Source organism: Ursus maritimus, unplaced genomic scaffold (assembly GCF_017311325.1).
Source record: "Ursus maritimus isolate PB19 unplaced genomic scaffold, ASM1731132v1 scaffold_24, whole genome shotgun sequence".
Classification (NCBI taxonomy): domain Eukaryota; kingdom Metazoa; phylum Chordata; class Mammalia; order Carnivora; family Ursidae; genus Ursus; species Ursus maritimus.
In genome coordinates, this window is record NW_024424897.1 from 43,763,922 (window position 1) to 43,787,835 (window position 23,914).

General features: G+C 54.5%; 1 protein-coding gene and 1 long non-coding RNA gene across 2 annotated transcripts in view; one reads left to right on the plus strand and one right to left on the minus strand.

The window, feature by feature from the left end:
* RPH3AL (rabphilin 3A like (without C2 domains)) overlaps positions 1–23,914 on the plus strand; it is a 140,716-nt gene that overhangs the window by 114,466 nt on the left and 2,336 nt on the right. Inside the window, 4 exon segments of the mRNA XM_040641121.1 lie at positions 148–322; positions 21,017–21,130; positions 23,268–23,383; positions 23,385–23,414. Of these exon segments, the coding sequence (XP_040497055.1) occupies positions 148–322; positions 21,017–21,130; positions 23,268–23,383; positions 23,385–23,414 (435 nt within the window).
* The window catches only part of LOC103667179, a 20,855-nt gene continuing 13,794 nt past the window's right edge, over positions 16,854–23,914 (minus strand). Inside the window, exons 2-3 of the long non-coding RNA XR_569691.2 lie at positions 17,935–17,984; positions 16,854–17,091 (exon numbers count right to left, since the gene is read on the minus strand). This is a non-coding gene — a long non-coding RNA (uncharacterized LOC103667179). The remainder of the gene's footprint in view (positions 17,092–17,934; positions 17,985–23,914) is intronic.

Consider the following 23,914-nt stretch of genomic DNA (forward strand, 5'->3'; position numbering starts at 1 on the left):
GGAATGCGGGTGGCATCTGGGGAGCACCTTCTGGGCACCCACAGCGTGGGGCACTTCAGCAGGAGAGGAGGGCGGGCCAGCATGGGAGCGCGGCACAGGGAGGGCCGCTCTGCATCCCTTGCTCTAAGCAGATGTCACCCCTGCCAGGTCTGGAAGAGGTCGGGGGCCTGGTTCTACAAAGGGCTCCCCAAGTACATCCTGCCGCTGAAGACCCCTGGCCGGGCCGATGACCCCCACTTCCGACCTTTGCCCGTGGAGCCCACAGAGCAAAAGCCCAGAAGCACTGAGACTAGTCGTGTCTACACGTGGGCCCGAGGGAGAGGTAAGTCCCCCTGGCCCCCCATCCCGGGATAGCAGCTGTCACACACCCGCCGTTAGCCAGCTGGACAGCACCTTGGGCACCAGGCCGGCATCTGCCACACCCACCATGGGGCTCATCCTGGCGCGTCGTCCTCCCTGTGCCCTCAGCTCCCCACCTGCGCCCGTGTGGGCAGCTGGACCTTAGCACGTGATCGCGCGCAGGAGGAGGGTCCACTGGGGGCCATTTCTCAAACAAGTGCTCATTTGGGGCTGGAAATGCCATGAACACTATGGATCTTTGCGGGAATGTGATACCCACTGAGGTTTTTCGCAGAGTATGAAAACGTATCTTTCCGAAGCTGGCCTGTACCGTCTCTTCTCGGCACTTGTCTTGCGTCTCAGGAAGGGAGGACTCCTGGCTTCCCTGGTCCTAATGAGCAAAATGACTGTGCCCAGGGCCCTTTGGTATTCGTGGAGGCTGCGCTGCTGCGGTGGCATGCCAGGTGGCCGCCGTCACAAGGGGAGCTCGGCCCCACTGGTGGGAACAGTACCTGGTGTGGTAGACGGCCCTCCACCACTTACATGATGCTTTAATGTTCGTGGTCTTCATTTTTAAAATTCCTGGTCTCACGACAGGCTCCAGAGGTGACTGGGGCAGGTAGTTAAGCCCTGCAGCCTGAGGCCCAGAGGAGAGATGCACGTACTGAGCTGCTGTGTGGCTGAGCTGGGGCCCAAAGCAGGATCTTGTCCTCTGGGCCCTCGCTCCTTCTGCGCCAAAGGGTCCAGGCTTCAGCCCAAGACTTAGAGACTGAGGGTCCTTAATGAGAGATAGCAGCCAGAGGGATGGTTGGCTTGCCTGATGTTGGGGCTAGACATGACAGCTGTTTCTGCAGGACTCTTCAAGACTTCTGTCTTTGGATTAAGACCTGGCATCTATCTTTATATCATTCGGGCTTTTTTTTCTATTGTTCCAAAAGTAAGGTGTGTTTATTATAAAATTCTGAAGGTTGCCAAGTGTTATCCCGTAGAAGGGAAACACTGGCTGTAGGTCAGCCCCTCCAGACATGACCAGCATCAACAGCTGGGCCTCTGTTCTCCTGAAACCTTCTCCATGTCCCCCGGCCCTTGGTGCAGAAGGCCTTCCCAGCTAATTCTACTTGGCTCCGTTTGCACTTCTAATTCCCACGAGGTCGCCTCCCCTGCCATCCCTGCCGCAGTGAAGTCCTTGTAGGGACCGTGGGCAAGTGCAGGTGGCCCCTGGGCAGGCAGGCAGAGGAGCAGGCCGTGCTGGGACTGGCCCTGGGGGTGCCGTGGGCCTCAGGGAGGAGCCCGGAATGGGGTTTTCTGGAGAAGTGGCTCCCTCCTCCACCCTCTAGCTGGGGCTTCCTCCTGCCCCCACCCTGTCAGGGTGCATCTGTGTCCCTCGGGCTGACAGAGCAGTTGCAGCCGGGGAGACAGAATGTTGCTTTGAGTGGGTTGAGGAGGGGAGGCCCCAGGGGCCCTCACCGCCCGCTCTGCTCTCATCCGCACAGGACACACGCGCGCGCGCGCGCGCACACACACACACACACACACACACACCCCTGGGAAGGGCAGAGACTCCATCTCCTCAGTCATGCAGACACAGATGGCCTATTAATGATGTGGCCGAGGAGGCCCGCGGCCCACGCGCCTGCAGGCGGCACAGTTTATTTCCTGGGTTTGCACCGCAGCCAGGCCGGGCGATGTGGTGGTCCCCCGGGTGAACTTGGGCTCCCTCTGCAGACTGGGTGAGAAGTGTCCAGGCTCCCAGGGCACAAGGCAGCGCGTCCTTCACGCGGGCCCGGGCCGGGCAAGTTGCAGCTCTGTGGTGCAGGTTTTAGTGCCGAGCCGGAGGCGGCCCAGCCAGATGGCTTATGTGTCTTGCCCATGGGCAGCAGAAGGGTGAGGGCTGCTGGCCCCACGCTGGTTGGGGAGGCCCAGGGGGCGTCTGCACACACGTAGACATGGGGTACCCTGGGGGTGCATGGAGTACGCGGCGTGGGCAGGCCTGAACTTGAGGAAACCCACAGTGGAGAGGAAGGAAGGCTAGGAGCTGCTGGAGGAGACTGAGGGGGCGTCCTGGGGGGGATGAAGGCCCAGAGGTCCTATGCCATGGGAACCAAAGCCCCAGGGGTTTGCAAGGAGGGACCACAAACAAGCCGACGGTCCTGAGCTGCTTCCAAGCCTGAGCCTGTGGTTGTCCTCTCTGATGAGCCCGTGTGGAAGCCGGGATCTGTGCTTTCCGATTGAGGCGGGGTCCCCTGGCTGTCGCAGACACGGCCGTGTACTCACAGAGGCATTCGGGCGGTTACTGGATACCTGTGGGAGACTGGAAGCCCAGGCCAGCTGGAACCATCCTTATGGTGGGCCTGGGCCTGGAACGAGGGGAGGTCAACCCCACGTTAGCCCTTTCGTGGCTTCCTGGTGGCATACAGGCCTGGAGGTCATGCCTGCGGCAGCCCCAAAATAACAGTCTGCCTTGCCTGTCTGGAAGCCTCCCAAGCTGCCAGGGGCTGCTGCCTCAGTCCCGGTTCCTTCGCAAGCTGCTCTCCAGGCTGTCAGACTCCTGGTGGCAGACAGCCCCCAGCCGGCAGCCTTGGGAGTCTGGCGTTAGGGGCCTCATGGGGCCTTCCCAGACCACTGACAACTGGGGAACCAATTAGCATTTTTCTTTCTTTTTTTTTTTTTTTAAGATTTTATTTATTTATGTGACAGCCAGCGAGAGAGGAAACACAGCAGGGGAGTGGGAGAGGAAGAAGCAGGCTCCCAGCGGAGGAGCCCGATGCGGGACTCGATCCCGGAACGCCGGGATCACGCCCTGAGCCCAAGGCAGACGCCTACCGACTGCGCTACCCAGGCGCCCCAATTAGCATTTTTCTAGCTCCAAGAGTGGCTTCCCCTCCCCAGCCCTACCATCAGGCAGGCCCAGGTGCCCAGGAGTTGGTTGGGGTCAAAACTGTAGTTTGTGGTCCAATTGAGAGCCGGTGTGATAAGCCCAGCTCTTGGAGCACCCCATTCAACCAAAACTGAGCTCAGGGCCGGGCAGAAATAGAGTGACCAGCACTGGGGGGTGGACCCCCCACCACACTGGAAGCTGCGTATGGGCAGGGCCATGTCTGTGCTGAATAGGCCAGTTCCCTACCGCCTAGCATGGGAGAGGCACGGGATAGACGCTTCTTAGGTAAATGAGTGGATGGATGAATGAACCACCCATCCCCCCCCCCCAGATATTTGAAAAACTGTGGAAGGATTTTCCTTAGGGCCTGCAGGCTCCCCTGGGTCAGGGTTCTGGTGGACAGCCCCAAGAGAGACTTGAAGACTATTAAAACCACCCCCACTCTCATGAAGCGGCTCTCCTCCCAGGCCCCTGCCTCTGGGAACCCCAGGACCATCATCCCCCTCCCGCCCCACGGTCCCTGCTTCCCAGCGTGAAAGCTGCTCCTGGGGCACCTGGGTGGCTCCGTCCATTAAGCGTCTGCTCAGGTCATGGTCTCAGGGTCCTGGGATTAACCGGGGAGCCCACTTCTGCCTCTCCCTCTGCCCCACCCCCCTCACGTGTGCTCTCTCGCTCCTCTCTCTCTCTCTCAAATAAATAAAATCGTTAAAAAAAAAAACAAAAAAAACAGGGGCGCCTGGGTGGCACAGCGGTTAAGCGTCTGCCTTCGGCTCAGGGCGTGATCCTGGCGTTATGGGATCGAGCCCCACATCAGGCTCTTCCACTATGAGTCTGCTTCTTCCTCTCCCACTCCCCCTGCTTGTGTTCCCTCTCTCGCTGGCTGTCTCTATCTCTGTCGAATAAATAAATAAAATCTTTAAAAACAAAACAAAACAAAAAACAACAAACCTTCTCCTAGCACCAAACACTCTCTCTTCTCTTCCCCTGCCCCAGTTCCTCCCTCTCCCTCTCCCTTCCCCTCCCCCAAATAAATAAATAAATAAATGTTAAAAATTACCTGTTCAGTGCTCTCTTCAGCAGCACATATGCTAAAAGTTACCTCTTCGAATCCATTCCTCATTTTTTAGTAAGTGGTTTATTTTCTCATATTGATTTGCAGGTGCTGCTTGAATGTTAGGGATGGCAGACGGCTTGCAGATGCTTTCCTCCTTGACTTTACATTTTGTTTGACCCTAGTCCTTACTCCTAGTATTTTGCCATTCAAAACCTGTTTCTTTTCATTTTTGTGAAGTCAAGTATGTCTTTCGTTGGTTTTGTGGTTTGTAGGTTTCCTGTCTTGCTTTGAAATGTCTTCCTCTCCAAGGTTAAAAACAAATATATGCTAAATAAAAAATTTCATAAGAGAATAAAAGGAAATTATATAAATATGATAAAATTACCAAAGAAGAAACATTATCTAACACCAAATATTATATTCACTGATAAAGAACTGAAGCCATGCTCTACTGAAATGCATGTCAAGAATACCACCTTCGGGGACGCCTGGGTGGCTCAGTCGTTAAGCGTCTGCCTTCGGTTCAGGGTGTGATACCGGGGTCCTGGGATCGAGCCCCACATCAGGCTGCTCCACTGGGAGCCTGCTTCTTCCTCTCCCACTCCCCCAGCTTGTGTTCCCTCTCTCGCTGGCTGTCTCTCTCTCTGTCAAATAAATAAAATAAAATCTTTAAAAAAAAAAAAAAAGAATACCACCATCGGGGCGCCTGGATGGCTCCATTGGTTAAGTGTCTGCCTTTGGCTTGGATCATGATCCCAGAGTCCCAGGATCGAGCCCCATATCAGGCTCCCTGCTCAGCGGGGAGTCTGCTCCTACCTCTGCCCTTCACCCCACTTGTGCTCTCTCTCTCTGTCTCTCTTGAGCTCTCTCTCTCTCTTTAAATCTTTAAAAAAAAAAAAAAAGAGTATACCCCCATCCCTTGACAGTGTTTTGTAGTATTTAACTAATGTAATAAGGCAAGAAAATAATCTGTGGCTCTTGGAAAAGAGAAGAAATACTAAGAAAACCCAAGAGAGCTTACTAAGACAACCCATTGGGATTAATAAGACAATTTGGGAACTGACAGGATGCAAAGTAAACCAATAGCTTACACACCAAAACAATTGATCGTTTTACTCTGTGCTAATTAGAAGGAACAATGGGAAAATTCACTCATAATTACAGCAAAAATTATAAAATGCCTAGAAGTGAAATTGAAAAGCAGTTACAGGTCCAATTTGAAGAAAATTATAGAAACTTATCATAGGACAAAAAGCAAGAGACAAACAGAGGGCAGACAAAGACCTTGATCCCTCCAAGTAAGTAAGTGTAGTAATTCCTGTCTGATCTCCCATGGAGTTTTTAGGAAGGAATGGGTTCACACATTTCTGTTGTCCACTGGACAGACGCACTGTGGTGTAATCACGCAGTGGGATATTATTCAGCCTTCAAAAGGAAGGACCTACTGACACAGACCACACCGCGGATAAACCGTGCACAGCCTGTGCCAAGTGAAAGATGCCGGAGACGAAGGTCATACAGTTGTACCGCTGCAGTGACACGAGACCCTCAGAACAGGCAAATCCGTGGGCCGCCTGGGTGGCTCAGATAGTTCAGCGTCTGCCTTCAGCTTGGGTCATGATCCCAGGGTCCGGGGATCGAGTCCCACATCGGGCTCCATGCTCAGCGGGAACCCTGCTTCTCCCTTTCCCTTTGCTGCTCCCCCTACTTGTGCTCTCTCGCGTGCTCTCTCTCTCTCAAATAAATAAATAAATAAACAAAATCTTAAAAAAAAAAAAAAAAGGTCAGGCAAATGCATGCAGACAGAACGTAGATTCATGATTGCCAGGGCCAGGGAGCGGGGGCAGGGGGAGGGATTGCTTATGGGTACAGAGGACACGGCACATATTCTGCAACTGGATAGTGGTGATGGTTGCACGACTTCATGAATATACTAAAAACCCTGGAATCGTATGCTTTCAAAGGGTGAATTTGATGGTATATGAGTTATATTTCATTTTAACAAAATGTTTTGGGTAATGGCAAGATAGGAGAAGGAGCTGCCTGACCAAATGTTAAGGCTTACTATGAAGGTACTGTAATCAATAGAAATAGTGTAGTACTGGCACCAGAATAAATAGAATATTTATTTATAGGATAAATAAATAGGTTAGTAGAACAGAATAGAGAAATAATAGGCCTAAGGACGTATGGAAGCTGAACGTAGGTAGTTTTTCAGTTCAGTGGGAAAATAACAGGTTTATGTAACAACCAGACTTAGCATAATTAGATTTCCACCCCATTCCATGCGTATTTAGAAACACACTGCAGATAGATTAAAGATCTAAATGTTAGGGGCGCCTGGGTGGCTCAGTCCATTGAGCGTCTGACTCTTGATTTCGGCTCAGGTCATGATCTCAGGGTCGTGAGAACAAGCCCCGCGTCCAGCTTCATGCTGGGCATGGAGTCTGCTTAAGATTCTTTCTTTCCCTCTGCTCCTCCCCACCCCTCCCTCTCTTAAAAAAAAGAATCTAAATGTTAAAAATATGTATTTTTAACAAAGCAAAGAATGTATTAGAGGACGATCCAAAATATTTTTTTCTGCTGTGTTATCTCAAAGAGCTATGACACTCCGGCATGTGCAGGACAGGTTGGCTGACTCCCTGAATTTACCACTCTCTCCCTCTTCTGGACAATGGGTGTTGATGTGGGACAAGGATTTGTCTGCGGACCCCTTGGTGAGCCCTCTGCAAGCTTGTTTATAGCAGGTCATTTGTTCTTTCCCCAGGATGGAGTAGGGGACAATGTGACCGCAGTGGCCCTGGGTCTGACCTGCAAGCCTCTGGGAGAGGTCCACCCTCGCACCTGATCAATCTAAATGGGGTGTGTGCTCCATGCTACTTTTCAATGGCAGATCATTGCTCCAGGTTTTTGGCAGCAATGACTAAAGCCAGCTTTTGCACACTCCTGGGTCTCTTTGCTCCCCTGTGAAATAAAAGGTGTAAAATGTGGAACCAGTACTATGGGTTCTTGGTCTTAATCCCTTTAGAGCTCAGTCCACCTCTTCAGCAGACTTCTTTCCTTTGAGCTGGATTCCCACCCTTGGGCTATGTACAAAGATATTTGCTGGCAGTAGGGGTGGCGGGTACCATATTAATCTGGCATATTTGGGTAATAAGAGATTACTTTTTTTGTCATATGCTAGAAAGTTCAAGGAAGGCATCTGCTGCTGTGGTTCAGCAGCTCAGTGATGTCAGGACAGAGGTCTTTGTAATTCTTGCTTCTTTCCCTGATGGTCACAAGATGGTTGCTGCAGTTCCAGCCATCACTATAAAGAATGGAAGAAAGTTAAAAGGGGAGGCTGAAAAATCAAGCCTTTAACTTCTGCAACCTTGCATCAGGATAGAAGCAGGCAGTGGGGAGGGGGGCTCGTACTGGACCCGGATGAGCCAAATTCCCTATAAGAGCTAGAGAGAGAGCTGAATTTATCTGAGTGAAGTCATTACAACTGGAAATTATTCTCAGATAGGATTTTCTGCTTCTCTCTCTCCAGTGGCAAGGATCCTTAACATGATGTGGCTTCTTTTCTTCAGCCCCCAGTACTCTGACTGGAGGCAACATTGCCCTGGATCTGCTCGATGTTTGGTCTGCCCCAACTTGCCCAGCTGTGGCTGACGGGCTCCTGAAACTGGGGGCCTGAAGCCCTGAGTCTAGAGTCCATACGCTGTTCAAAGGGCTTTCTAAGATGTATCTACTTTTCTCCGATGGGAGCCAGAGAACTGGGATCCCTAGGAGACTGACCCCGGCTTGGTAAGGCTTTGCTGTGTTGGCCTCTCCCTGGGAGCCTGGGGCTGAACAGGTGGGAGGGGACCCTTGTCTAAAGGCTACATCACTGCCCTGGGGCTTGGCCGGATTAGGGAACCCTTTTCATTGTGCCTTCCACCCCAGACCCCGTAAAGCCCTACCTACACAGTACAAATACCCATTTCCTCCCCACTCCGTCTCCTCAGAGGTGGCAGAGAAGCCGAGGTCGGCCAAAAGGCCCTTGGCTGAGGCACACAGGCCTCTAGAGCTCCCGTAGCCGTGGGGCAAGTTCACTTTCCCATCTCCACCGAGCTGGCGTCACCGTCCCTCTGCAGGGCCCTTCCGCCCCCGCCCCCCCCCCCTGCCCTCCGGCAGCCCCGTGAGCAGAGCAGGGGCTTCCTGGAAGGACTGGAACAGATAGACGCACTGGTTAACTTCAAGGTCTGTTCCGGAAAAGTACTTCAAGGTTTTGGATTTGTTCCGATTGGATCGTTTTGAGAAAAATAGAGGGGTTTCATTATCACTTCCTTGGTTCACTAAATTTTTAACAATTTTTTAAAAAATCCTCAACTGTGGTTCTGTTTGCAGTCCAGGGATAGCATGAGGATTGCTTGAGTTGAGCAGTCTGGTTCAGGTCAGGCTACAAATGTTTACCCTGGGCCAGCCTTCCTGAATGACCCCCAGCTGGCCCATCTACCCTCAATGCCATCGTGTCCAGCATGCTGGGTGCCGCACTGGCAGCAGCCACAGCGCTGTGGTTCACGGTCACTATCTTATCAGATGGGCACCCCATGGGGCAGTGTCAGGATGGACAGGGATGGGGAGGCTGTCCTACAGGCTGCAGCCAAGAGGCTTCTGAACCCAGCCCATTCCTCTCTCCTCTGAGTTCAACGCGGAGTAAACCGTTGCCCAAATCACCACACACACTGGCTGTCCCTGTTCAGATCTGGCAGGAGGATTTTTGGTTGCCAGGAACAGACCCCCAAGGCCAGCTCAAGTACAGGCGTTGCTGCCAGGCTGCTGGGGAAGGTTTTCCAGAAGCAGGGAAGGAGATAAGGCTTGTGAGACCTGTGGGGTGGAGGAATGTGGCAGGGACTGCTTCTACTTCACAGGGAACTCTCGGATCAGCTCCATCCCCTTCCTCTGGCCGCTCTCAGGACCCCACATCCGCACTCTTCCCTGAGTGATTGGCCCAACTCATTCCTACTCAGGCTGTCCTTTTTGCATCTGGCCTGTGTCCCATCAGATAGAATAGATGGCATGGCTAGTTAGGGCTGCTTTCCCTCAAAGCAGGGCTGGGACAGCACAGGGGGAAATTTGTAGCTCTTGCTCAGTAGCCACAGAATTGGATGTTTTGTATCTGATGTGGTAGTGAGTTCCCTGTCACCGGGAGCATTCAAGCAGAGGCTGGCTATTATAGTGAGGACACTATGCTTTAGAAACTGAGGGAAATTCAATATAGACTTGTTACCGTGTGTCCAGAGTTTGCCCCCATATTGTGATCAGGGCTGGGGAGATGGGGATACCTGCTATGGCCCAAGATGGAGAAATCCACATGGCCCACAAAAGCTTGGAACCACAGACCTCTGTCTCGTTAGTGCAGAGCTGCAGCCGACGGAGCTAATCAGCAGTTCGGTGGCAGCCGTTTTTCCATCAAACCCATATGCTGTTTCCTGACTTCCTAACGCAGCATGCTATTTATACCAGTAGATCCATTCATTCTTAATGAGCCACGGTTGTGGATTGTAAAATGTTTTATTTTCATACAGGATTGCTCACTGCCCAGAGCCAGCTGTTGCTATGCCACCTTCCTTCTTTCTCTGTTCCTAAGAAATTAGCATTTTGGAAGCTCCTCAGAGTGCTTAGCTGCCCTCTCCCACTCCCTGCTTACCCCCCAACGTGTCCCCAGCCAGACTCTGAACTTGCCATTTCCGTCACGTTGGCCCGGACATGGCACATGAACTCCCTGCAGCCTTTGGAGCAGCTGGGAGGGTGTGTTATGTGAAGGGGGCCAGGCTGGCTGAGGGTTGGAGAGGGAGGCAGAGGACAGCAGAGCAGGAGGGCTTCCATGTCGGGAGGTGGGATGCCATCTGTCCTCCAAGGGTTGGACATTTGCCGGTGTTAGAGGCTGCAACTCAATCTGGCTCACTGCTTTAAGTTCACCGACAACGTTTTTAAATGTGGAGAATTCTTAGTAAAAAGATATGGAATTCTGGCTGCTTTTTTGAACATCAGAAAGTCTGCGGATACTGCCCCCTCCCTGGACAAACTGGACAGGCTGAGTAGCAGTGTCCGTCTTCATACTGGGCAATGCAGTCTTGGGTTTGCCGCAGTTCCCACCCCTCCCTGTTGTCTCTTGCCACTCTGATCGTCACCCTTACAGGGTTATTAAGAAGAAAACGAAATAGTTCTTGTTTGCACATCCCTATGAAAAGAGAGAATAGGAATTAGAGCAACAGGAACATCTGTTGCAACAAAAGTGGGCACACTTCTCTGCAGAAATACTCATATCCAGAAATACCATGATAAATATATCAAAATAAATATCATGTCCAGCCCACCTCACCCACTGACCCTGCCGGCCGAGCAGCGGAAGGCAGAGCCTGACCGTGTCACATCTGTGCCTCCCCACTCCCGAGCCTGACCCCAGGCCAGGGAACCTAGTTTTTGGAAGTCCTTCCTGTCTGGGCTCTGGTTGCCCCAGGAGTAGGATGGAGATGAGGGAGCCGGGACAGAGTCTGTTCTCTTCCAGCTTTCCTAAGCCAAGGGAAGGAAACTTTCTGGAGAAATTTCTGGCAACTGGTGAAGTAGTCACAGATCATGCAGAGGCCGCCCTGCAGCGGAGACCAGCCGCATCTCAGCACGGGCCTGCCCTCGGTGTGCGCGCGGCGCACGGGAGCCGGGAAGGTTTAGCGAGGAGGGCGGCAGAGGCTGTCTTCCAAGTGCCTGAGAGGGCGCTGCGGGCCCCCCCCGTACCCCGGAACCCCCTGAGGCAGGGGTGCGTGGTGTGGGTCCGCTGTTTGGGGCCAGGCGCTGAAGAAGAATGCCGTAGCACTGTCAGGGGCTCCCACCGGCCATTTGGGGAACTGAATGCCTTCCTTCTCCGCAGGCAGGAGGCAGTGGCGCCCAGTTGCCAGACCCATGTGGGCCGCAGCGGGCCAACACCCGCCGCCAGTCAGTTGGCGGTCTTCCTGTGCGGCCACCATTCCTGCGCGCGCTGAGGGCCTGGGGAGCGTTTGCCTGTAGGTCTGCGCAGGTGGAAGAGGAAGGCAGGCCTCAGGCCTCGGTGCCGAGTGGCCGGATAAAATCAGCAGCGGTGGTCGCTGCCGGGGATTGCATGGTTGCTCACTGCAGGCTGTGCCAGGCGCGCTGCCTTCCTTGTTTCGTGGACTCCCCTGACAACTGGGCAGGGGGTGCTACTGTGGTCCCATGTTGTAGTAGGGCACGGAGAGGTCAGATAACTTGCATCATAATCTCAGGGTCAGATAACTTGCATCATAATCTCAGGGTGGACAGAAAGATCCCCTCCACGTTCAGGAAACACTGCCCTTTCCCTAAATATCAGGGAAGTAGAGGCCTGGCCACCTCTTATGCGGCTGTGTTTTGAAAGAGAAACCCATGCATGCTAATTTGTCCTGACCTTCGGAGCCCTTGGTAAAGCCAAACGCCAGCCCAATGCCAGTGTATGGGAATGGGGGGGGGGGGGCATCCCCAGGACAGAAGTCCGAAGCTTCAGTGAGCTGTGTCGCCCCCACTGCTGTGCCCCACCCCTGCCCCAGCAGCTCCCCCTGCCTGTCCTGGGCATCCTCCCTGACTTGGGGATTGATTTCCCAGGAGCAGAAGGCCTTCATTAGCCACACCACAGAGGTCAGGGGCATGGCTGTCCATTCTCATTTGTCCAAGCCCAGTGACAGCCTCAGTTGATTTGATGATTCCAGCTGCAAGGCAAGATCTTGGGCCTCCTTGTCCCCGCTCCCACCCCATCTGAGCCAACACTGGGAAGCAGGGCTCAGTCCCCCGAGCCAGCCTCTGGCTTCAGTTAGTTGATGTGTGCAGAACTCCCACCGCGTGCTGGGCTAGGGCTGGGCTCCACCCTGTGCCATGAAGCACACCTCTCCAGCTGCTCACCTGTCTCACCATGGACACCTACAACTCAATTCTGCCCACTCTAGATTTCTCAGCCTCTAGGGGCCTGGGTGAAGTGAATAAACCTGGGCCCGTCTGCCCTGTCCAATGCCAGTAAAGCCCAAGGAAATAGCAGTGCCAGCTCCGCTCAGCTCCCCAGCTCTCTCCTGGGGCCTCCTGTCCATCATAGGTGAAGGCTGCCCTGGCACATAGGCTGAGCTGATTCCCTACTGCTGGCCCGGGAGCCGCCGCAAGGATAGGAGCGTGCGTCTACCCAGATCTCCAAACAGGACGGGGGGGGCAGGCCTTTCCTGCCTCACTTGTCTCTGGGTCCACCTGGGATTCAGGTAGACCTGGCAGCCCACCCCCCACACCCAGGCTCTGAGCACAGACCCCATGGCCCTGAGCCTCTGCTCAGGTGGGGGAACTGGAGGGACTAACCCAGAAGCCAGGAAGGCTGGACCCTGAGGGAATGGGACAGAGAGACCTGGGGAAAGAGAGAGATGCAGACCCAAAGACAGGCAGAGATGCCAAGAGATAAGACTGGAGAGAGAGAACCTGACCAAAAACAGAAAGAGGAACAAAGAGAAAACCCCAGGAAGACCCAGCACACAAAGACACACAAGACATACAAGACAGGAAAGAAAGACGAGGGGAGCAAAGGCAGAGAGGGATTTTTTTAAAAACATCAGCAAAAAAGAGGCACAAAGAGACAAAAGACAAAGGCCCAGAGACCCACAGAGACAGAAGGAGAGAGAAAGCTGTGGTTAAGGACAGAACCAAGACACATTTCGCATCCCAGCAAAGGCAGGAGATACTCACTCACTTTGTTTCATCTCTGCTATAAATCTGCAGCAATAACCTGTGAGAGAAATAGTGCAGAGCACACCCAAGCCAGACCTTATCCCCTAAGTGCCTGAGCCTGGAGCCTTTCTCTTGAGCCGGTGGGGCTGTCCGGGCCCCAGAGAAGCCCACCACCCGGCCTTTGCCTTTCCTGTTCTCTATCAGGGATACAAGGCACGCGCTGGCCCCAGCATTTCTATCCCAGTGTTTTTGTCTAAGTTATGCCCGTTTTTAAATTCCACCTCTTCCAAGAAGCCCTCCCTGACTTCCCTTCACCCTGAATACTCTCTCCCTCCTCCTGAGAGTATCATTTCTCTCTGGAGGAAGCTGTTCTTATCTTCCGGCCATCTACCTCCCGTTCTATCTGGAGCTCCTCCAGCAAGGGCAGGACTACAGGATTTCAGTGCTGGCGACCGCATCATATTGATTTGAGGATTTGTCTTCATTACCCAGCGCCTCCTGGCTGTCTGTGAGCCCAAAGGAGGGAGTTAATTAAAATCAATGGTGAAGGAGTAAACAAGCACAGGAAACGCTCCACTCCCCAACTCTCAGCTCCCAGCCTGGTCTCTGCTGTCCCTGCTCACGTGCCTGGCGGCAGCCCGGAAGAAAGACCAAGGAAGAAGGCCTCCCTGGGTGCCACACGCCCACCCTGCCCTCTGAGGTGGTCCTGTGATATGTCCACCTCACTGATGAGGAAGCGAGGCTCAGGCTGTCCAGCAGCTGGCCCGCGAAGGTCACCCAGATCTCCTGACTCCGGGGTCCGAGGGAGGGAGGCATGCTCTGCCCCTCTCTGGCTTCCCAGGATCCACCCCTGTGAGGACAGTTTCCTCTGGCCTTGAGGTCACCCATCTCCTTGTCCAGGCCCTAGTTTCCCAAACAAAGGCAGAACCTGTTCCCTGGCCTGGCCTTGGGTTTGAAAGAGCAGGCTCTGTGGGATCAGGGCATCAGCCCCGCCCAGGGCCCACTCACCCCGTGTCTGTGACAACCAGCCTCTGACCACCCCTCCCCCCATCTGTCTGTCCCTGGCTCAGGCTGAGGCCACCAGCAGCTTGGCTCGTCCCACTTGAGTGTCCTTCACGGGGGAGGAGGAGGCTGTGAGGAGGTGCTTGCTGGGTCCACCCTTTCTGGAGACGGCGCTGGCTTGCCACCATCTTGCTGACCACCGTCCAGTCCTGCTGTCTCTGTTCCCTGCTGTGTCCTCTCCTGGGGAGGTTTTTCCAGAAAGTCAGGTGTTTACTGAGTGCCTGCTTGACCCAAAGCTCGGTGCTGGGGGCCGAGGAAAGTAGCCAGATGCAGATTGAGATGGGGCCCTGACCTCACGTGGTTCCTGGTACAGTTGGGGAAATCAAGGCAGGCATTGATAGGAAAAGAAACTCAATGCTGGGCGGTGGCTGAGGGTCAGAAGAGCCGCCCCAGCAGTCGTGGGGAGAGCAAGGAAGGGCCTGTCTTCCATCTCTCCTTCCCCTGGGGCTGGAGACACTTTTCAGTAGAGGCACAATTTAGGTGGATTCTTGGAGGATGAACTGGAATTGAATTTTTAAAAATATTTATAAGCCTGCATAGCTTTTTGAACTTACAATGCCTTTTGTCCTACTCGATCTTATTTCCTTGGGGTTGCTCTTGTCTGTTTCACAGATGAGAAGATTGAGGCTCAAGGAGATGAAAGTCTTTGCCCAGGATTGTCCAAGGCAGGGCCAGGACTCAAGCCCGGATGTGGGGAGGGATCCAGAAGCCTCTCACGTCGCAGCACCTGCCTCTGGGGGGAAAGGCCCAGAGAAAAACCCAGAAAGGGCGTGTTAGGGAGACAGGGAAGGAGCTGGCCCACCTGGAGGGGAGGACTCCCGAGGGAGCAGAGCGCGTAGGGTGAGGCCAGACTGTGGGGTGCCCCGCCTGCTAGGAGGGGAGGAAAGAGCAGAGGTCTCACTAGGAGCTAGGCCTGGGCTCAGATCCCAGTTCAGCCTGCAGATGGCCCCTGAGGCCATCTCGTGCCTCCAGCACAACCTAGGAATCCACGCCCCCCAGAGAAGGCGAGCCCACCCCTGTGAGGTCGGCTCAGGCACCAAATGCCACGACTCCAGACGCCAGTCCTACACCACGCCGTGTGGGCCGGGAGTTCAGAAAGAGCCCCTCAAGCAAAAAGCTCCTCCCCTGTGCCAGGCACCGCCTGTGTTTCTGTGCGAATGCTCCCAGCAACCCAGAAAAGGACCCAACGGAGCCAGTGCTGGCCCGGGAGCCACCGGGAACCCCTTCACCACCCCGTACCTCCCCCCTGCAACCAGCAAACAGAGCCCCAGACTTGGGAGGCATCTCAGGGGGATTTCAGGCTGCAGGCCTCACCCTCCTCGCGAGTGAGACAGCCCTGGCCTGTCCCGGTGGGGACAGTTCTGCCACTGCCCTCTGCAGCCTGGTAGGCAGGGTAAGGCTAATTGGGGATGTCTATGCATTCCCCAGGGCCTTATCATCTTCCCTTTACATTAAAAAAAAATTATTTTGTTTTTAGTATGCAAAATTTTCCACCATCTGCTTTGCCTTGGCAGAATGTTTGCTGAAAATATCTCTCTTCCTCTCTAATTCCCATCGTTTCTGGGGGCTCTGGAAGCCTCCAAGTGGAGCAGCAGCAGCTCACAAGTGCCTCCCAGGCTCACGGGCTGTCCTGTGCCAGCAGGCGGATGTGGTAGCCCAGAAGTCACATCTCCCCACGCTCAGCCAGAGAGGGACCCTGGGCTCTCTCCACTGATGAAACAGAGCCAACCCAACCGAGTAGCTGCCCAGGTTGGTCTCTTTATGTGTGATAAAGCCCTGAGAGATGCCCAGGGTCACAAAGAGAGGTGGTGGCAGAGAAGAGCCAGGAACTAGGTCCCCCCAGACCCCAGTGCAGTGCTTTGAGGTCAAGTGGCCAGCATCCTGCCTGTCGCCTGGACCATCCCAGGCAAGGTGTTTTCACAGGACAGCAGCGGCTACACGTGTCCTTTGAGGCAGTCAGGAAAGACTTTCCAAAAGGGAAGACTCCCCCCCCTTCATGTACCAAAACTCTGAGTTTCCATGGTGACAGTCAAATTGCAAATCCATCTAAGAGTAAGCCAGGGGAAAAAAAAAAAAAGCTGGCCTATCCCCAGAGATGTGGGCATGGCTGGCGCTGGGGCTAGCCGCTGCTGAGGATGAGAGGTGAGCAGAGTGGGGCAGCCCTTCTGGGGCACAACGGGAAAATCTCAGAGATGCCAGCTCCCCAAGCAAGGGGTCCCAGGTCTCAGGCCACTGGGGCGGGGGACGCCTTCCCTCCTCCCTGCCTTCTGGCAGAGCCCAGGTGAGTCCATTTGGTGACTCCTCCTTCTTGGGAAGATGAGTGGGACAGTCTTCTCCCTAGTGTTTTCCCATCTTCAATCTGAAAAATCAGGCGTGGGCTGAATACAAGCACTCATCGCCAAGCCATCCTAGACTGTCTTGGGGGAATGAGAAGGGAAAAATCAGCCTTCAGACACACAGAGTGTTTTGTTGAGGATGGAAGAGCAAGGGCCAAAAGATTTATGAGCCTAAAAGCTTCTTTAATAGACCTGGAAGATTTACGATCACAGCTGCCGTGCGGCGAGAAAGGTGGCAGTCGGCAATCGAATGGCAAATTAGCCAAGATTTGGGTTTTATGGTGACAGTCGGAGGGGGAGGAAGAAGCAGAACTTCTTCCCTTGCTGCTGAAGGAATGTTTGGATAAATGGTGTTTGCACTGGGTTCTGCCCAGGGACGTTCTCAGCAGTGTCTTCTTGGTGTGTTTCTTTCCCACTGACAGTAAATGCCAAGGCCAGGTGTGGACACTGTCGGCTCCTTTCGGTTTCTTTCTTTCAAGTAGAGTTTATTACAGTGGATTAGAGTGGGGTTGGGTTTGCACTACAGAGAGCTCTAAGCCGAGGCCTGGCCCCAGCTCAGAGTCCCAGACACAATGAGCAGAGCCACTCCAGCAAGGGAGGCGCTGCCGAAGGGGATGAGTCGTGGCCGGTTCTCCGCCCTGTGACACCTTTGTGAACGGAGTTGTCATCTGGAGCTGTCCCCCCTTCCCATGGTTGTGGGCGTTTGGCGTCTGTAAAAGGAGACAAAGAACAAGTCAACCACCTAACTTGCCTAACTTGGGGAGGGCTTATTTTTTTCTAGAACTTGCACAACGTAGGCACATGGGGACTAGGCAGCATGGTGCCCGAACACGGCCTCCAAGGTTGGGATGCTTGGGACAATACTCGCCCCTCACAACAAAAGCTAATCTCCCAGTGCAACACTGCACAGTCTTCTTAAAATTTCGGCTCACTCTGGGACGCGCGTGCCCCAGCACTGCGCGTGGATGACAGATGACGGGCCAGGGAGGAGGGTGAAGGAGCAGGATAAATGAGCTTGCTACCGTAACCTGATTCCCCAGGGCACCCTCTCCCATCGTTTCCTTTGGAGCTCTTGGTATTTTTTGCACCCTTGGTCACCTACACAGTAGCGCCCAAGGACCCAGGCGTTGTTTCAACACTGAGCTGCCTGTCCCCCACCCCCACTCCTCCTGCCCCAGCCCCAGCCCCGCCCCCCTCTGGCGCCAGAATTATGAAGATCCTGCATATTGAAGGAACACGAACATGGAGATGGAGCAGTCCAAGTCAGGAAGAAGGACTACATTAGGCGTAAACGTCTCAGGGGACTCCGGGGAAGCCGATTGGAGGTCAGTCCCAGCTCTCCTCAGGGACTCCCTCTGCTTAACAGGCTGCCGGACCCCTGCTGCGGGGGGTGCACCCCCGTCCCTGATTTCTTCGCAGCTGCCCCAAGGGAGACCCGGGGAGCTGCTCACTGCCTCCTGCCCACCTCCCACTCCTTTCCTGGGGGGACCCCCAGGGTTGGTGCTTAGTCACCGAGTGAGTCAAAACTACGTAAATGCTTATAAAACCAGCACCTGTGAGGTCCAGTCGGTGGAGTCATGCTCAAAGAAACCCCGTCTGGGACCTGCAAAGCAATTGCAAAATAAATCAGGCCTTTGCACTTCTCAAATACTACGAAGGGGCACATGGACCAGAGCCCCTCGGAATCCCCAGCCCCTATCGATTCTACATCACAAAAGCCCACAAAGCCAAAGCAGAACTCCTTCTTGTGAAGGCCAGGAAGGAAAGAGAGCAGAAAAGGCAAGATCCTTGAGCAGCTAAAGGAAGGAAAAGCTGGGAACAATCACATTAACATCACTCTTGCCCCACCCATGTGGGTCAGGCTGTGCAGGAGAAGACTGCCAGCCTCATTCGTGGTGCCCTTTGGCCCCTGCTCCCCAGGAACGCGGCATTCTGCTGAGATAAACCCCGTGCGCACACACACACACACACACACACGCACACACACACACACACACACACACCTGAAAGCAGAGAGCGGCTGTAGCAGAAGGCACGGGGCATTCAGCCAGCCAGGCACGAGTGATAGGGAAGGCTCCCTGGAGGAGGTGGTGTCCCAAAGGAGCCAGGAGAGGGGCGCCTGGCTGGCTCAGTCGGTATAGCGTGTGACTCTTGACCTCAGGGTTGTGAGTTCGAGTCCCACACTGGGAGTAGAGATTACTAAAAAAATAAATCAATAAACAAAAAGGAGCCAGGAGAAGAGCCATGGGCAGGGCATTCTGGGCAGTAGGAAGTGAGGTAGGTAGGTAGGAGGTACTGACCAGCAATTTGGTAAGAACACAGACGTGGGGAGAAGCCTGGGTGAGATTGTGCAGGATGGGGGCGCCTGGGTGGCTTGGTCGGTTAAGTGTCTGCCTTCGGCTCAGGTCCTGAGATCAAGCCCCACATCGGGCTCCCTCTCCTTCTCCCTCTGCTTCTCCCCAGCTTGTGCTCACTCTCTCTCTCTCTTGCTCACTCTCTCTTTCTCAAAGAAATAAAAGATTTTTTTACAAAGGGTAGGCTAGGATTTGCATGGTAGCTGGAGCATTGTCTTCCGTGCAGAGAGAGGGGCCCACGGCTGGGGCCCAGGTGGGAAGCTATTGAAGGCGTCCAGACTGGAGACACTGAGGTCTTGAGCTAAGCAGGGGCTGCAACTGTGGTTGGAGAACATTTAGGAGGATGTGGCAGAATGTGGGGCTGGGGGAGAGAGAAGAGCCAGGCAGTCACCGGGGCTTCTTCCCGAAGTGCCTACTGTGTACCAGACACTCTGCTGTGGAAGCCTGGGGTGGAGAATCTCCTAGAGCTGGAATGGTTGGCCGGCTCCATCCCTCTGGTTGCCAAGTTCTGTGACCTGTGACCCTTTGCTGAAAGGTGACACTGGCTGAAGGCACAAAGGCTGTCCAGAAGGCCCTGGATCCAGGTAGAAGTTCCATGGCCTAGGTCCTGCCCCTGCTGCTCCCGTACCGCAATGGATTTCCCTGCCTGACCAGGCTCTCCTTCCTGCAGGGTGCTGATGCTGGCTTGGGATCGTCCTCTGCACCCTGCCGCGCAGGGAGCCTGGCCCAACCCGTGAGACCTCTTAGCTACCCTTGGCATAGACTGATTTGATTTCCGATCTCGTCTCCCACCACACGGGTCCCTGGGGCACAGGCCTGATGGGCAGTAGTGCTGTCTGGGCACCTGGCACCGTGCCGGGCAGAGTGCCCGACCTCTCCTCCCCCGCTCCAGACCCGGCATTTTGCACTCCCCGGCAAGGCACACTCACACCCCGTCCGCCGAGTCAGTCCCCTGTGAGAGCTGCTTCCCTGTGATCCCAGACCTTCCTGCGCTCTTGTACTCGGTATTAGAATGACATCACTTAATTAAATGTTACGTAAACTGATGAAAAGAGCCAGGAAGGACGGAGTTGTTTCATTAAAACCTGGACTTCCGAAAGACTTGAGAGAAACTACTTGCTTAAAAAAGCTATTGATTCAGGTGTGGGCAGGACAACCGTAAAAAGCAAGACAAAGACAGGGAAAAGCAGAGAAAGATCCTGCAGTCATCCCGCTTTGCTCCCGTCTTCAAGCTGTGCTCCAGTCTGGAGACACTCCTGAGGGTCCCAGACGCCGCAATACGGACGCAGCTCGGGCGTGAAAGACCCTGTGGGCCCGATCTCAAAGCAGCACCCTAGCCCTCCATGAAAACATGGGTGAATGGATGTGCATTTCTATGCTTGACATTAAAGCAGACTGTTTCGTCTATGAGTATACCCTGCACTATGACTCGCACTACTGATTAACCGGCCGAGTATGGTCCCATGTAGTCCAGAAAAGAAGATCCCTACCACAGCGGGTGTTCACCGGGAGAGCTGCCTCTCCCCCCCTCTCCTGGGACTCCAGCCCCGTCAGCCCGGCTCCCTTGGGCGTTCACAAGGCCCCACTGCGCATTACTGAGTGAACTGGGACGAGCGCCCAGGACTGCCAGCTCCCAGTTCATTTCTTCCAGTAAAACCAGAGTGATTGCAGCCACGGGGTGTAGAGCCGGTCTGCCGGGGTGATAACCCCAGCCCTCCCACTTACCACCTTGGCCAAGTGCTTTGGGTTCCTCACCTGTACAATGAGCACAACCCTGTCTTCCAGGGTTGTTCTGAACCTTCAGCGAGCTAGCATATGTCAAGTGCCTGGAGTGCTTTCTAAGGGTTGGCGAGGACGGGAAATTTTGTTACAAGCATAGATGTTGTGCGTCGTTACAACGTAAAACAGCATTGCCTCGCGCCCTAAGCATTGCCAGGTGCAAGCCTCAGAGCAGTCGTGCACGTGCCCAAGGGGATAATCGGCTCCTGCCACAGCAAGAGGCTTCTGAGTCTGCCACTGGGATGGGGTCACACTTGGTGGGGGGTAAGCCCGAGTCCCAGCCTTCTCACACCAGCACTCGCCTCTTCGGCTGGCAGAAAGGAGTGCCCTGTCATCCCCCTCCCCAGGCCACTGTTTCTGTGTCCCAAACACAAGGACCGGCTGTGGTTCCAGGCCACTTTGTTCAGGCGGAGGGGAGGCCTGCCCCAGGCCTTCTGTCCGCTGTGCCTGCCGGTAGTGACCGGTAGGGGTAACCTTCTGTGCTGGTGTCTGTTCTCTGCAGTGGTCTCCAGTGACAGTGACAGTGACTCGGATCTCAGCTCCTCTAGCCTGGAGGACAGACTGCTTCTGACGGGCGTCAGGGAGCCCAAAGGTGCCAAGCCCTGCGGGGAAGCAGGTAAGCAGAGCAAGGACGCTGCTTGTTCCTGAGCCCCCGGTGCAGACGGCGTGGCCGCTTCCTCGGGTCATGGCTGCCCAGCTGGGGTCTACAGAGCTGTTCTCGACCGGGGAGGACAAGGGGGCCTGGGGCTGGGATGACCAGGAGCTAAGCATTAGCACCACTGCAGAGCAGGACAGAAGGGAGGCCCAGATGGCTGTGCAGGGGTAGAAGAAGGAGGGCAGGTCTGGTGCACCTGCCCGCACACCTGGAGTGCCTCCCCAGGCTCCCTGGGAGCATTGCCTGGATGAGATTTTGTCTCGTGAGTGAGAGCTGTGAACGTCAGGTATGAAGCTCCGGGGCTAGCTCAGCTCTGCCGTGAGACCATGGTGGGCCCTGAACACCCTCTGTCTCCCTCCGTTTAGCACACATGGGGTGGGGCAGGTGGTCCCCAAAGTGTCTTCTGAGTTTGACCTCTCCGAGCTCTCCTCTGTGACCTTGTCATATGAAAGAGAGTTAACGGGGCCTTGAGGCTGGTGCAGAGAAGGCCTGGGGGCACACTTTTCTTGCCTTTAAACACACCAAGGGCCCTCCTGGGAAAAGGACCAAGTCACTCAGAGGTTAGAACTGGGGTTCTCCAGAGGTTAGAACTGGGGTATTTGAAAGACATTTCAGGGAGGCTGATTTTAGCGCGGAACAGAGAGCTTTATAGTAACTGTCCCAGACTGGAAGGACATGCCTCGGGGTGCTGTCCTGGGACCAAGGCGGGGTGTCTGCCAGAGCTGATACGGAAGAATTCCCGGTGGGGATGGCAGTTCAGGCTAGGTCAGAGACGGCAAATGCCTGGCACACGCACCGCCGCTCCCACTCCGGTGCCCATGGCAGACATGACTAGTTGATCGCAGTACGCTCCCACTGAGCCTGACATGGCCTCAGAATCCTCCTCAGCAGTTTTCCAAGTGGTGTCGGTATCAGTAGGTGGAGACCACACCAGAGATGATGCTGGTTTCTGCACTAGAGGGTCTCCTGGGCTCTCAGGCTAGAGATTCTCTCTTAGAAACGTGTAAAGGAAGCTTACCAGCCAGCCCTGGTTTCCGGGGCAGCATTACACCCCTCCCCACACCCCGCCCCTCACATAGCTCTTGAACCCTCCCTCACACCAGCTCTAACCTGTGACCGCGGGGCCTGGGAGATAGGAAGAGGGGGAGTACAGTATTACAGGCCCCGCCTCTGTGCTCTTGGCTCGGCAAGGTAACAGCCATACCTGAGGGAAGATTCCTTAGTTAATAAAGGCACCAACTAATAACCCCATTGGGGGGCGCCTGGGGGGCTCAGTCAGTTGGGTGTCTGCCTTCAGCTCAGGTCATGATCTCAGGGTCCTGGAATCGAGTCCTGCATCAGGCTCCCTACTCAGCAGGGAGTCTGTTTCTCCCTCTCCCTTTGTCCCTCCCCCCCCACACTTGTGCTCTCTCTCTCTCTTGCATATGCTCTCTCTCTCTCAAAAAATTAATAAAATCTTTAAAAATAATAATAATAATTGGGAGGCCCCTGGCTGGCTCAGTCCGTAGCACATGTGACTCTTGATCTCAGGGTCAAGTTCAAGCCCCACGATAGTATAGAGACTACCTAAATAAACGAACAAACTTAAAAACAATCGCATTGGGTTAATGACTATATACACCCTTCCCCCTCACTCCATGAAGGCAGAAAAAACTCCTGCTCATCGCCTGTTTTCATGTTGGCGACTTGTTCCTTACTGAACCCTCGTGAGGGCCTATTTATATATCTGGGACCAGTCAGCATTGGTCAGAGGATAGGATCTCACCAGAACATGGCAACCATGTGGGGGCAGCAGGTAAGGGGCTCTGAGCAGACAATCCCACAGGTACCTACCACAGTTCCAAATGAGAAGATTTTATTTTTTTATCTATCTATTTATTTATTTTTAAGTAGACCACGTTCAGCATGGAGCCCACCGTGGGGCTTGAACTCACGACTGTGAGAATGAGACCTGAGCTGAGATCAAGAGTCAGACGCTCAACTGACTGAGCCACCCAGACGCCCCCAAAATGAGAAGATGTTAGATGAGCTCCTTATCAGCTGAGATCATTCCTGTCTCAGTTCAAGGTCCAAAGAGCCCATGCACGGTCTCTTGCAGGTGGGAGCGTGGAGTCCCCCAAGATGGGCCCCACCCGCCGGCCCGGCCACCTCTCGGGGAGCCAGAGCAGCCTGGCCAGTGAGACCGGGACGGGCTCTGCAGACCCGCAGCTGGGCACCCCACCCTGGCCAGACCCAAAGAGCCCCGGTGAGTACCAAGCAGCTCCTTCCAACCCCCCCCCTCTTCTGCCTCCCGATGGTCCTCCTCCCTCACTCGATCCGCCCAAACTGGAGAGTGCTGGGTGAGGTTCGCAGTTCTCTGTTTATTGAGCTCTGTGCCGGGCACTGGGGGATCTGAGGTAAGCCAGACCCCACCCCTGCCTGCAGTGAACAGAGAGAGGGACCCCAGATAATCATGGGAACCACCCCATCCATTCTTAGCAGTCCTAACAATGGTTCTTACCAACCCGAGCTCTGTGAACCGCATCAGCTCTCAAAGCACTCCCCCATCTCCACAGTAGCCTTAGTAAGTCCTGTTTCAAGGCACCTGCTGTGCGCCAGGCCACCCAGCCCTCACCCAGACCTCACTCAGCGGAGAATTCTGGACCTCTGGAGCTGGCGGCATGGAGCCTCGCCTGCCCTCGCACCTCTCAGGGCCCCTTGCATTCTATTGGAGTGGTAGACGGGAAGCTTCCTACCCCCCCCCCC